General features: G+C 40.8%; 2 protein-coding genes across 2 annotated transcripts; one reads left to right on the top strand and one right to left on the bottom strand.

The window, feature by feature from the left end:
• Positions 1-4,945: 4,945 nt before the first annotated feature.
• LOC131953313 (uncharacterized) lies at positions 4,946-7,402 on the bottom strand. The gene is made up of 3 exons (XM_059316452.1): positions 7,356-7,402; positions 5,666-5,889; positions 4,946-5,595 (listed from the first exon to the last, which is right to left on the bottom strand). Exons 1-3 carry the CDS (start codon positions 7,400-7,402, stop codon positions 4,946-4,948), a joined length of 921 nt encoding a protein of 306 aa, XP_059172435.1.
• A 3,183-nt stretch (positions 7,403-10,585) lies between these two features.
• LOC131953312 (putative uncharacterized protein DDB_G0291608) lies at positions 10,586-12,156 on the top strand. Its single transcript, XM_059316451.1, has 2 exons — positions 10,586-10,598; positions 11,240-12,156. The coding sequence occupies exons 1-2, from the start codon at positions 10,586-10,588 to the stop codon at positions 12,154-12,156; spliced, it is 930 nt and encodes a 309-aa protein (XP_059172434.1).
• Positions 12,157-12,758: the final 602 nt, after the last annotated feature.

Genomic DNA, 12,758 nt, shown 5'->3' with positions numbered 1-12,758 from the left:
TCGTAATATACAAAAGACCAATCTCACTCAACTGACTAATCTTACCCTCCAAGATACCAGCCTCTCTCAACAGACCATTCTTGCCATACAAGAGACCAGCCTCTCTCAAAAGATTAGTCTTATCCTACAATAGACAAGCCTCTCTCAACACACCAGTCTTACCATACAAGACACCAGCCTTTCTCAACAGATCAGTCGTAACATACAATAGACCAGCCTCACATAACAGACATTAGACACCAACGTCTCTCAAAAAGACCAGCCTTACCATACAAGAGACCAGCCGATCTCAAAAGACCAGTCAGACCTATCAAGAATTCAAAGCGACAGATATTCGTGCACTGCAGTACAAGCCTGATGCTACTGTCTACTTCAAAGTGAATTAGCAGATAGCTTGCAATTGCTAAGCTAGGGTCGTAAGATTATGATCTCATCTGTAGCCCCTGACAAGTTGTACAAGAGCAGAAAAAAAAGATAAAAGCTGTCATATTTGAGCACCTAAAAGCAAGTCATAAACACACCTTTTTATGATGATTTCCCTGATTTTAAAAATATGTTGCCATTTTAATTTTTCTTTATGTGCCGTTTATTCAAAGAATAAATTTTAAAAATAAACACATTTTTATGTGTTACATTTTTGTAAAATAAGTAAACATTAAGTCATTATTAATGTGATTAATGTGTTATGTCTCATTCATAATATATCTGACAATAAGGTTTCTGTTTTTACTATTATCATTCTATAAACCCAGCACCCACCAGATTTAGTAAAATAAACTGTTAGAATAGAAAGATGTAATAAATAAAGCATGACCTTCAACAGTTAACAAGTCTAGTGCTAAATTCAGACATAATGAATACTGTCGATAGCGATAAAACCATACTAAAACATCTCTACTAAAAATTAAACTGACCCCATAATGTATAATAAACTCAATTAATTAAAATATGAGCCCAAAACTATAATCTAAATATTATGAAGTGTTAGGGGCCTAATTATAACTTAAAAACATAAACATAACTAAATCACGTTCATTGGACAAAACGAACGAATGCGGCTGAGACCGAAATTCTCGGCTCAAAACAGCTAAGTCTGCGCGCGCACAGATAGACGGTTTGCACCGAGAATTTTAGACCGAGCAAACCGTCTATCTTTTTAAACCTGCTATAATTTTGTAAATATCAACAAAACCCATTTTAAAATGCTACAGTATAGTCGGTAGAGAGTTTCTTCGGAGATATCATTAAAAAAAATTTGTATTAGAGCGATCGAGAAGGAAAAAAATCAGTTTTTTGTCTCTCCTGTAAAATTTACATTTTCGGAGTTAGACGGTTTGCGACCGAGACCATCGATATATATATATATATATATATATATATATATATATATATATATATATATATATATATATATATATATATATATATATATATTAACAGTACATTTTTTTCAAATTATATTTTTACTTTTTCGTATCTACGAAGTAAGAAAACAGTCTTGTAATCGTGCAAATAAAAAAAATAAAATAAAAAAAAAAAAAAAAATTATAATCGAGATTTTTGCAAATCTCGACGTTTTACAGCTCCTGAAGTCGGAAAAACAGTTTTGCAATCTTGTCCGTATGTCTGTGTGTGTGTCTATGTATATGTGTGTCTGTATGTATGTGTGTGTGTGTCTATGTATATGTGTGTGTGTGTGTGTGTCTGTAGACACAATAACTTGAGTGCCGTTACGATTGATTACAAATCATATCTAAATCCTGAGTTGCAATCCCTGTCGTTTTATATAAGAATATTGGAGAAAGTTTTGAAGAGACTACTCTCGGTTTATTATTGAAAGGTGTCCCTTAATTTAAGGGATCCAAAATTTTTTACTATTTGTCAATTTTTATCTGTTGATTTGTAAAATGTCATCAAAATTGACTTGAAGTATGTTATAATAAAGCTACCGTGTTTTGACTTTCAAACAAAACCTACAGTTAAGTAGTCAATAAATAAAATATATTGTTTTGACAAGTTCACATTTTAATATGACAGATTTTGTATAATTATTATGTAATGAAAGTTAGAACGTTTTATTGTGGTTTTCAACCATGTCTAAGTTAAACTTGGTTAATTTAGCTATTCTTGTAAAAGTTATTTCCCTTGAATGCAATTTTGGTATTTGGATTACCAAATAGGAGATAATTCGTTGCTTAACTTGCATTCATTTCAAATTCCTGCACCTTAGGTTGACCGATTACTTATAAATACATCTTTAAGTTTTTGTTTGCTATTGTAAAAACTATATAGAGAAGAAGTTCTAAACAAAATAGTTTGGTAGATTTTTTTTTAGCATTATCAAGTTGAAAAAAACAAATACATTAGTAGCCGTTGTAGATTAATACTTAATATTAGTAGACATACAGTATGAGATAGTGCAAATGCGTCTATAGGGGGGGGGGGGGTGAGGAGTGGGCTATGTCGTAAAGTAGAAAGTAGACTCGTGGACAACAATTTCAATAGAATGTGATTACGCTTGCAAACTTGAAGGAACTAGTACAAACTTTTGCGACCAAGGAGACAACTGAAATTTGATTTCGATGTCTACTTATAACATGTATGCAATTGTATAAATTAATATGTCACTTTAAATTAATTATTTTCTTATACATATGTTTTAGTAATTAATTTGTGTGAAAGGGGACGTTTTAATAAGTTATGCCTAGGGCATTAAATAAGCTGGCGCCGGCACTGATCTCATTACTTGACGAAATACTAGGACTTGAACTCAATATTTTGTCACACAGTAAATGTTTTATTCAAGAATTTAAAGGTGTGTAATTGTATTTGATTTTTTTTTTACTACAATAATTGTTATGGTGACCAGAAAGATGCGCAACAGAAAAAAGCGCACACAGAAAAAAAGCGCAAACAGAAAAAAGCGCACACAGAAAAAAAGCGCAAACAGAAAAAAGCGCAATTAGAAATAAGCGCAAACTGAAAAAAGCGCACGCAGTAAAAAAAAGCAAACAGGAAAATGCGCAAGCAGAAAAAAGCGCACACAGAAAAAAGCGCAAACAGCAAAAACACAAACAGAAAAATGCGCACATAGAAAAAAGCGCAGACAGAAAAATAAAAATTCATTGACATATATTACATCTCTTTCTATTAAAAAAAAATTAAGTAATTAAAAATCGTATCTATATCCCGAGTTGCCATCCCACGTAGTGTTATAAAAGAATATTCGAGAAAGTTTAGGGGAGATCACTCCCGGTTTATTTTTTTGAACGATTACAAGACTTTCTCTATACTTTGTATATACCAGAAAGTAAAAATACACAAAAGTAATGACGTCATCGATACCCTAGAAAAAAACCCCACTGTCCTTACCTCCTTATTCATTTGTCTAATCTTAAACGTTGTTTGCGTGCAGTTTCTTTCATACATCTCTTTGGGTAGGGTAGGGGACTATGCCGAAGGGGGGGGGGGGACAAAATTTTCTTCGGAGTGGGCGTACACTGGTAAGAGTATGTTTTCTATATAAATTCTATTTCGTTGAAGGGCACGGTATACGTGCTTCCCCACCCCCAAGTAGAGTCGCCTGAAAGATACTCTAAATGCGACTTTTGTCATGTTTGTGATTAGGTGCAAGATTTAGGGGTATGGCTACGACTATATTTAGTATCAATGTGCACAAACTACGTGTAGATCGAGCATAAATCCGGTAAAAATGCCCATTCTGGATAAAATCCGTTTTCAATGACATTTTTCGTTTCCAGTTCAATTTGAAGTCGAGACGGTGCTTTTGGTTTTGGTTTCGGTCAAGAGAAAAGAGACATCACTATTAACCTAGCGCCCGTTGTGTTTCTCCCTCAGCGGGCCATTTATCTCGGTAGTTTATACAACGAAAAAAAATCAACAAATATAAATGGTAGCTGCAGTGAGGTTTAAGCAAATGGTAATGGAACATGTAGTGTTAGTATCCTCACAATGTAAAGACAATTACATATACAATAGACGCTCCTGTACAAGGTGTTCGTCAGCTCACGGAAACATGGTTCATATTAAGATTTGGCACTAGAGCACTAGCTGGCTTAAACGGCCAAGCATCTTTTATCTATGGCTCAGTTACTGTCCATTAAAGTCGTTATATCAGTTTATATAACGAAACAATCGCCAAGTTAAGTCGCCGTATAATCTTGTATAACAAAACAATGGCCCAGTTAAGTTGCCGTGTCATCTTATATAACGAAAAAATGGCCCAGTAAACTATAATCGACACATAAAGCCGTAGGGGAGTCCCTCTGTGGTGTTTGATTGACAATCAGAAACTTTCTCACAATGTGGAAACTCAGCTGAAACAGTTTTCTAGCAACAATTGGGCAGCTCAAGTCTGTGGTTGTCTTGTGCTGGTCGTACAAGAAAACTGGTCCAATACAAATGAATACAACACTACATTTGTCTTTCTCCTGCTCCTGTCCTTCTCCTGCTCCTATCCTGCTCCTGTATTTTTCCTGCTCCTATCCTGCTCCTCTCCTTCTCCTGCTCCTATCCTGCTCATGTCTTTTTCCTGCTCCTATCCTGTCCTTCTCCTGCTCCTGTCCTTCTCCTGCTCCTATCCTGCTCCTGTCCTTCTCCTGCTCCTATCCTGCTCCTGCTACCACCCTGCTCCTATCCTGCTCATGTCCTTCTCCTGCTCCTGTCCCTCTCCTGCTCCTATCTTCCTCCTGCTCCTATCCTGCTCCTGTCCTCCACTGCTACTGTCCTTCTCCTCCACTGCTCCTGTCTTTTTCCTGCTCCTATCCTGCTCCTGTCTTTTTCCTGCTCCTATCCTGCTCCTGTCCTCCACTGCTACTGTCCTTCTCCTCCACTGCTCCTGTCTTTTTCCTGCTCCTATCCTGCTCCTGTCCTTCTCCTGTCCTTATCCTCCACTGCTCCTGTTCTTCTCCTGCTCCTATCCTGCTCATGTCCTTCTCCTCCACTGCTCCTGTCCTTCTCCACTGCTCCTGTCCTCCTGTCCTTCTCCTCCACTGCTCCTGTCCTTCTCCACTGCTCCTGTCCTCCTGTCCTTCTCCTCCACTGCTCCTGTCCTTCTCCACTGCTCCTGTCCTCCTGTCCTTCTCCTCCACTGCTCCTGTCCTTCTCCACTGCTCCTGTCCTCCTGTCCTTCTCCTCCACTGCTCCTGTCCTTCTCCACTGCTCCTGTCCTCCTGTCCTTCTCATCCACTGCTCCTTTCCTTCTCCTGTCCTTCTCCTGTCCTTCTCCTGTCCTTCTCCACGGCTCCTGTCCTCCTGCTCCTATCCTGCTCCTGTCCTTCTCATCCACTGCTCCTTTCCTTCTCCTGTCCTTCTCCTGTCCTTCTCCTGTCCTTCTCCACTGCTCCTGTCCTCCTGCTCCTATCCTGCTCCTGTCCTTCTCATTCACTGCTCCTTTCCTTCTCCTTTCCTTCTCCTGTCCTTCTCCTGTCCTTCTCCTGTCCTTCTCCACTGCTCCTGTCCTCCTGCTCCTGTCCTTCTCATCCACTGCTCCTTTCCTTCTCCTGTCCTTCTCCTGTCCTTCTCCTGTCCTTCTCCACTGCTCCTGTCCTTCTCCACTGCTCCTGTCCTCCTGTCCTTCTCATCCACTGCTCCTGTCCTACTCCACTGCTCCTGTCCTTCTCCTGCTCCTGTCCTTCTCATCCACTGCTCCTGTCCTTCTCATCCACTGCTCCTTTCCTTCTCCTGTCCTTCTCCTGTCCTTCTCCTGTCCTTCTCCACTGCTCCTGTCCTCCTGCTCCTATCCTGCTCCTGTCCTTCTCATCCACTGCTCCTTTCCTTCTCCTGTCCTTCTCCTGTCCTTCTCCTGTCCTTCTCCTGTCCTTCTCCACTGCTCCTGTCCTCCTGTCCTTCTCATCCACTGCTCCTGTCCTACTCCATTGCTCCTGTCCTGCTCTACTATTGCTGTTCTACCTTTCAACTCTCCATACCTGACCCCTCACCTGCTTATCTAGGTTGTACACAACCAGCATATTGTACACACCCGTGTACCAATATATTACGTCACACTATTTGAACTAACTTAAAACAAACAAATGTAATATTTTCTTGATTTTAGCAATTCATTTTTTTTCCCAAGCTTAAATATTTACCCAAATTATAAAAAAAAACAGCGTCCGTTTTTACCAATGTTATTAGATATTGTTTTACAGAATGTTAAGTAGAATGAAATGAAATAAAAAAAAAAAAAGATTAAAATAATATTATATGATGTCGAAAACTATTCTAGGATTCCCCTCCCTTGATAAAATATTTTCCCGTTTGATTGATTACAAAACATTTACATTGTGTTTCGTTTCGTCTTTAAATTCTGCATGTTTTTAGATCAAATACATTAAAAACAAAAGGATAACTGTCTAATCTTTGAGTTTTATTTAATATTTAAATACTGAACGTTTTTACTATTTAGATCAAGTAAAATAAAAAGAAGGGGATAACTCTGCCTTAACATTTTGTCTCCCTTTGTAATAGATTTCAACTCCCTTCAAAAGCATTGCGCCTTACGTAGATAAACTTCTGTATTAGTATTCGGCTAGTGAGTCTTTGAAGCTTGGGATTTGCGATATAAAAATAAATCATAGTTGACAGTTAGACCTAAATAGAAGTTTTCGGAGTTCCAGATTTTGGTTGTTAGTTCTTTGAGAAACGCGTTGAACTGTAAACAAGAGAATTATATCGGATTAAATTGAAATTGTTTTTTATTTTGTCAAAAGAAAAAAAAAGAAAATCTGATTCCACGATGTTAATTGCTATTGCCTGAAAGAAATATTTTCTTCTATTGCCAGAAAGAAATACATTCTGATATTGTCAGAAAGAAATATTTTCTATTATTGCCAGAAAGAAATATTTTCTGTTATTGCCAGGAAGAAATATTTTCTGTTATTGCCAGAAAGAAATATTTTCTGTTATTGCCAGAAAGAAATATTTTCTCTTATTGCCAGAAAGAAATATTTCCTGATATTGTCAGAAAGAAATATTACTATTGAATATCTGTATCACTCCTCACAAGCCCATGATGAAAACTGTAATACTAGATCTAAATCTAATATAGCAAGGCAAGCTGACGCTGTAAATTAACAACAACAAAAATAACAAACAAACAAACAAAACAATTGAGCCTGAGCAAAGTATTTAAAATTTCATCTTTAGAAACTTCCGGTTACTTGATAGTTGCTGTTTTGTCTTTTAGCTTCCCCTTCTGGTGTCTAGATAATTTTACTTGTCATTTTTATTGGTCATTTAGATTGGTTAGTCTCCTGATGGTAACTTAGTCATTTATATTGGTTATTAAACTATTTCTGCTGATCACACATTAATTTAACCATATTTTAAAATACTTTTCTCGTCTAGTGCTCTCTTTATAGTCTGATGAACACTTAGTCATTTTATGACCACTGAGTCAGTTTATGGTAACTTGATGGTAACTTAGTCACCTAATGGTCTGTCGCTTGATGGTTCTTCAGTTATCTGAAGGGAACTTAGTGACCTGATGGTCACTTAGGCACCTAATGATCAGTTGTTTGGTGGTCATTTAGTCAACTGATAGTAACTTAGTCACCCTCTGGTCTCTTAGTCATCTAATGGTCACTTAGTCACATGGCGGTCAGTTGTCTGGTGGTCATTTAGTCAACTGATAGTAACTTAGTCATCTAATTTAGTCAACTGATGGTCACTTAGTCACCCTCTGGTCCCTTAGTTATCTAATGGTCACTTAGTCACATTGTGGTCAGTTGTCTGGTGGTCATTTAGTCACTTTATGGTAACTTAGCCACTGTATGGTAATTTAAAAAACCTGATGGCCACTTAGTCACATCATGGTTATTTAGTCACATAATGGTCACTTAGTCACCTGTTGGTCAGTCGCCTAATATTCATTTAGTCACATGATGATCACCAATCCATACATTCCATTCTCCTGTTCTATTGTTTCAAACGTGTCCATTTACCCCGGGAAGGAAGCAAAAAAATCTGGCAATCCGTCTACCAAACAAGACCAGCGTAGGAGAATGTTCATGAATAAAATAACGCAATCTGAACAGTCTTCAGCTTTACAGGAAGCCGCCTGGGCCTCTGGGATACAAACTTACGGACATGCGCAGTCGAGTCGATTCTTCGACCAACAAAAACACAACGCTCGTAATCTTTTACTTACATGAGTTGGGTAACGTTTTTTTTTTTTTTTTTTTTGAACAAAATAATATTTATACTTTTTCTTTTCTTTTATAATGTATACAAAGTCGGGTCAAAGGTCATGGTAAAAATCGATGGAGAAATTTATGCCAGGCTAACATATAAATGTGGACGTAGGATGGGCATATACATACACCAGACGGGGTAGATATGACGAGGGTTTGAGTGAGAAGTGGCGTGAAACAGGGGTCAGGGGTTAGATGTCTATATTGATTGGCGTCCTGGTGAATAACATATCGGACAGGAAGTGGGTAAACACGTTGATGGGAGGAGGGGGGGGGGTTACTGTAGGGAGGGTGTGTTGACGGAGTAGGTGGGTAGTCTCCCCTTTCCGTCAAGATTTACTTAATATAAGTTTATGTTTTTAGATATTCAATTTCTTCAGATAAATAGGATATCGACCCGGGGGCTGGCTTAAGGGGGGTCAGTGAGGGGTGATGTTGGGATATCAATCATCATTTGAGTTGATGTTGTTTGTGACCGGTATGATGGGGTGGGATGTACAGGGTGGGTAGTGGTGAGAAGGTGGGAAAGTTTAAATAGGGCTGGGGTGTGGGTGTGGTTGGGTCGGTGTGGACACATAGACGTGAACACATGGATGTGAACATATGGACGTGAACACATGGATGTGAACACACGGACTTTATAGCATTGACATTTACTAGCAATGCAAGAAGTTTGGAAATGAAACTTAATATAGAAGAAATAATGTTAAAAATTCCTACTTGATGATGTATTCTTCACTAATATCGTGAAATATATCGTGAAAAACACAAAATGTACAAGAAATAATAAGCCAAGAAAAAAAGGGTCGCATTTGATATAAGGATAAACTAGAGATTGTCGAACTAAATATCTGATCGGCACAGATGCAGGCATACGACGACACGGACATACGGCCGACATGGATATTTTGCAGACTAGAGCATAAAACTGACATGGACATTTTGCAGACAAGAGCATAAGACCGACATGGACATTTGTGGACATGAGGTCGACATCTAGACTATCTGAAACAGACCCCACGAGTTGCCTTCCATTGTCACACCTCCACAACTAAACCGTATCTATAAACCACAACACTCTACACACATGTCCACCACACTACACCCCCCACTAACTACATACATCCCCCACACACTACACACATGCCCCCCACACTCTACACACATGTCCCCAACACTCTACACACATGTCCCCCACACACAACACACATGTCCCCCACACACAACACACATGTCTCCCACACTACACACACCCACACACTACATACATCCCACACACACTACACACATCCCCCACACACTACACACAACCCCCCACATACTATACACATTCCCCACACACTACACACATATCCCCCACACACTACACACATCCCCCACACACTACACACATCCCCCACATACTATACACATTCCCCACACACTACACACATATCCCCCACACACTACACACATCCCCCACACACTACACACAACCCCCACATACTATACACATTCCCCACACACTACACACATATCCCCCACACACTACACACATCCCCCACACACTACACACAACCCCCACATACTATACACATCCCCCCACACACTACACACACCCACACACTACACACATCCCCCCACATACTACACACATCCCCCACACACTACACATATCCCCCACACACTACGCATATATCCCAACACACACATCTGAGTCAACAACCTCCATACCGAGTGTCAAAACGTCATTAGCCAAGTTTGTTCCTGAAGATTAGACAATAATTTCTTGACTTCATCCAATTTATTTAATGATGTAAACACCCCACCCCTCCTTGAACTTGGTGTCCCAAATCTGTAACAGCTTACAGAACAAAAATACATAGTCATGGAAAATATCCTATTTTTTTATCTTCGCCCCCCTCTCCTCCAATGGTTCCAGTACCCTATTATCGATTAGTATTTATCGGTTAGTTAGATCACGTAAAACAAACACAAGTGCCTGCAAGTAGACAACAAATTGAAGACATAAATTTCTTTAATTAATGTTTTTTTCGATAGAGGATCAGAGAGTTTCAATCAGTTGCACCATTAATTAACTACACCAGTATTTATAATTCATTAACATGTTACGTCATTTCTGCATTGTAATCACACTGTATATTGGATCTCGTTGGTGCATTTTTTTCAGTGAAATAAAAGAAAGTTGTTGGTGATTTAAAATTGGTTGCCGCCTACTCGCAATATTTTTTCCTCACACTTTTTTTTACAACCACATTTTTGTTGTTGTCTGTATTGCATCAAAGAATTTGATTTTAATTATTTTTTTTTTAATTAATAAAAGAAGAAAGAGGGATTAGGTTTAATCCTTGATGAAATTGTTACACCGAACAATGCGTCAATACTGTGAGTTGGTAAAAAAACTGAGGTTAAAAAACTCTTATCGTTGATGCGCATCAACAGCTTTGTCATGTGTATAGCGCTACTGTCTAGTAGTGCTGCTTTCGTGTCGCCATAACATTCAACAGCCCGTATCTTCATGACGTCCTTTCTTTAGGACGCCCTTTTCTACATGTCATCCTCTTCACCACGCCACTATCTTCATGACGCCCTTTAGTTCATGACGTCCTTACCTTCATGACGTCCTTACCTTCCTGACGTCCTTACCTTCATGACGCCCTTATCTTCATGACGTCCTTACCTTCATGACGCCGTTTTCTTCTTAACGCCCATATCTTCACAACGTCCTTACCTTCTTAACGCCCATATCTTCACAACGTCCTTACCTTCTTAACGCCCATATCTTCACAACGTCCTTACCTTCTTAACGCCCATATCTTCACAACGTCCTTACCTTCTTAACGCCCATATCTTCACAACGTCCTTACCTTCTTAACGTCCTTATTTTCACGTCGCGTATGTCTTTTAAACGCCCTCTTACTCAGACGCTCTTGCTATTAGACGCCCATGACCCCCTCTTCACCAAGACGCCTTTACCCTCAAGACGCCCTTATCGTCAAGAAACCCTTAACATTAAAACGCCATAGTCACCACGACGCCCTCGTCACCAAGACGCCCTCACCACCAAGACGCCCACAGCACCAACACGCCCTCACCACCACGACGCCCTCGTCACCAAGACGCCCTCGTCACCAAGACGCCCACAGCACCAACACGCCCTCACCACCACGACGCCCTCGTCACCAAGACGCCCTCGTCACCAAGACGCCCTCGTCACCAAGACGCCCTCACCACCAAGACGCCCTCACCACCAAGACACCGTCACCACATGGACGCCCACAGCACCAACACGCCCTCACCACCAAGACGCCCACAGCACCAACACGCCCTCACCACCACGACGCCCTCGTCACCAAGACGCCCTCACAACCAAGACGCCCTCACCACCAAGACGCCCTCACCACCAAGACGCCCTAACCACCCAGAAGCCCTCACCACCCAGAAGCCCTCACCACCAAGACGCCCTCACCACCAAAACGCCCTCGCCACCAAGACGCCCTCACCACCCAGAAGCCCTCACCACCAAGACGTCCTCACCACCAAGACGCCCTCACCACCCAGACGCCCTCACCACCAAGACGCCCTCACCACCAAGACGCCCTCACCACCAAGACGCCCTCACCACCAAGACACCCTCACCATCAAGATACCCTCACCACCAAGACACCCTCACCACCAAGACGCCCTCACCACCAAGACGCCCTCACCACCAAGACGCCCTCACCACCAAGACGCCCTCACCACCAAGACACCCTCACCATCAAGATACCCTCACCACCAAGACACCCTCAGCGCCAAGACGCCCTCACCACCTATACGCCCTCACCACCAAGACGCCCTCACCACCACGACGCCCCGCTTTCAATTTTCTCTACCCCCATGTCGCCGAGCCGTCAACGGCTCTACCCCCAGACCACCCAGCCTCCAGCCGATCTCGCCGTAATCTTTTTTTACGAACCTGGCTCAAGTCCAGCTCTCCGGCGAGCCGCACATCGATTGCTCTGGGTTGCCTCCCTTTTACTCGTGTTGGCCGTGAGTAATTCGCCCTTGTTTGCCCGTCACGGACCCCGCATTTGACTCTCGCTTCTAAGCCCGTAACAAGCGATTAGCAACTTGCCTCAGACCTTTAACAAATAACAGCAACTCCTTCGGTAAAATCAATCGGAATTTTTTTTTTCTCACCGGAATTTTTTTTAACGGGATAAATTTTAATAGCCCCCGGATAAAATCGTCTGGATTCAATTGGTGGGCGGCACCGCAAAGCAGACATAAGCGCGGGGCCAGTGGTCATCCTGTACACCACACGCAGACAGTGGACGTCGCTGAAACCTTCGTCATGGCCGTTCTAGCGGTGTGGATAATCTTTCTCACTTTTGGTAAGTTTCTAAACTTTTATTTTAAATTTCAAATAACAAGGAGAAACGGAGTCTTTTAGACAAAACAACTGTAAATTTAAAAAAATGTGTAAATTAGATTCTAAAGAGTTAAAATATAAGTATAAACTTATAACTAATTTTAATTCTTTACTTCGTGTTTTTTATTAGT

This window comes from Physella acuta, unplaced genomic scaffold (assembly GCF_028476545.2).
Source record: "Physella acuta isolate Inbredline_101_S28 unplaced genomic scaffold, ASM2847654v3 ptg000916l, whole genome shotgun sequence".
In the NCBI taxonomy this organism is placed as follows: Eukaryota; Metazoa; Mollusca; class Gastropoda; family Physidae; genus Physella; species Physella acuta.
Note: the sequence above shows the minus strand (reverse complement) of the source record. Positions and strands in the feature narration are given on the sequence as shown.

Coding starts and splice junctions, on each gene's coding strand:
- LOC131953313 (XM_059316452.1), bottom strand. CDS start 7,402: ATGACTAAGTGTTCATCAGACTATAAAGAGAGCACTAGACGAGAAAA. Junction 5,890..7,355: donor GAGAGCACTAGACGAGAAAA/GTATTTTAAAAT, acceptor GCAATGGAGTAG/GACAGGAGCAGTGGATGAGA. Junction 5,596..5,665: donor GGATGAGAAGGACAGGAGCA/GTGGATGAGAAG, acceptor GTGGATGAGAAG/GACAGGAGGACAGGAGCAGT.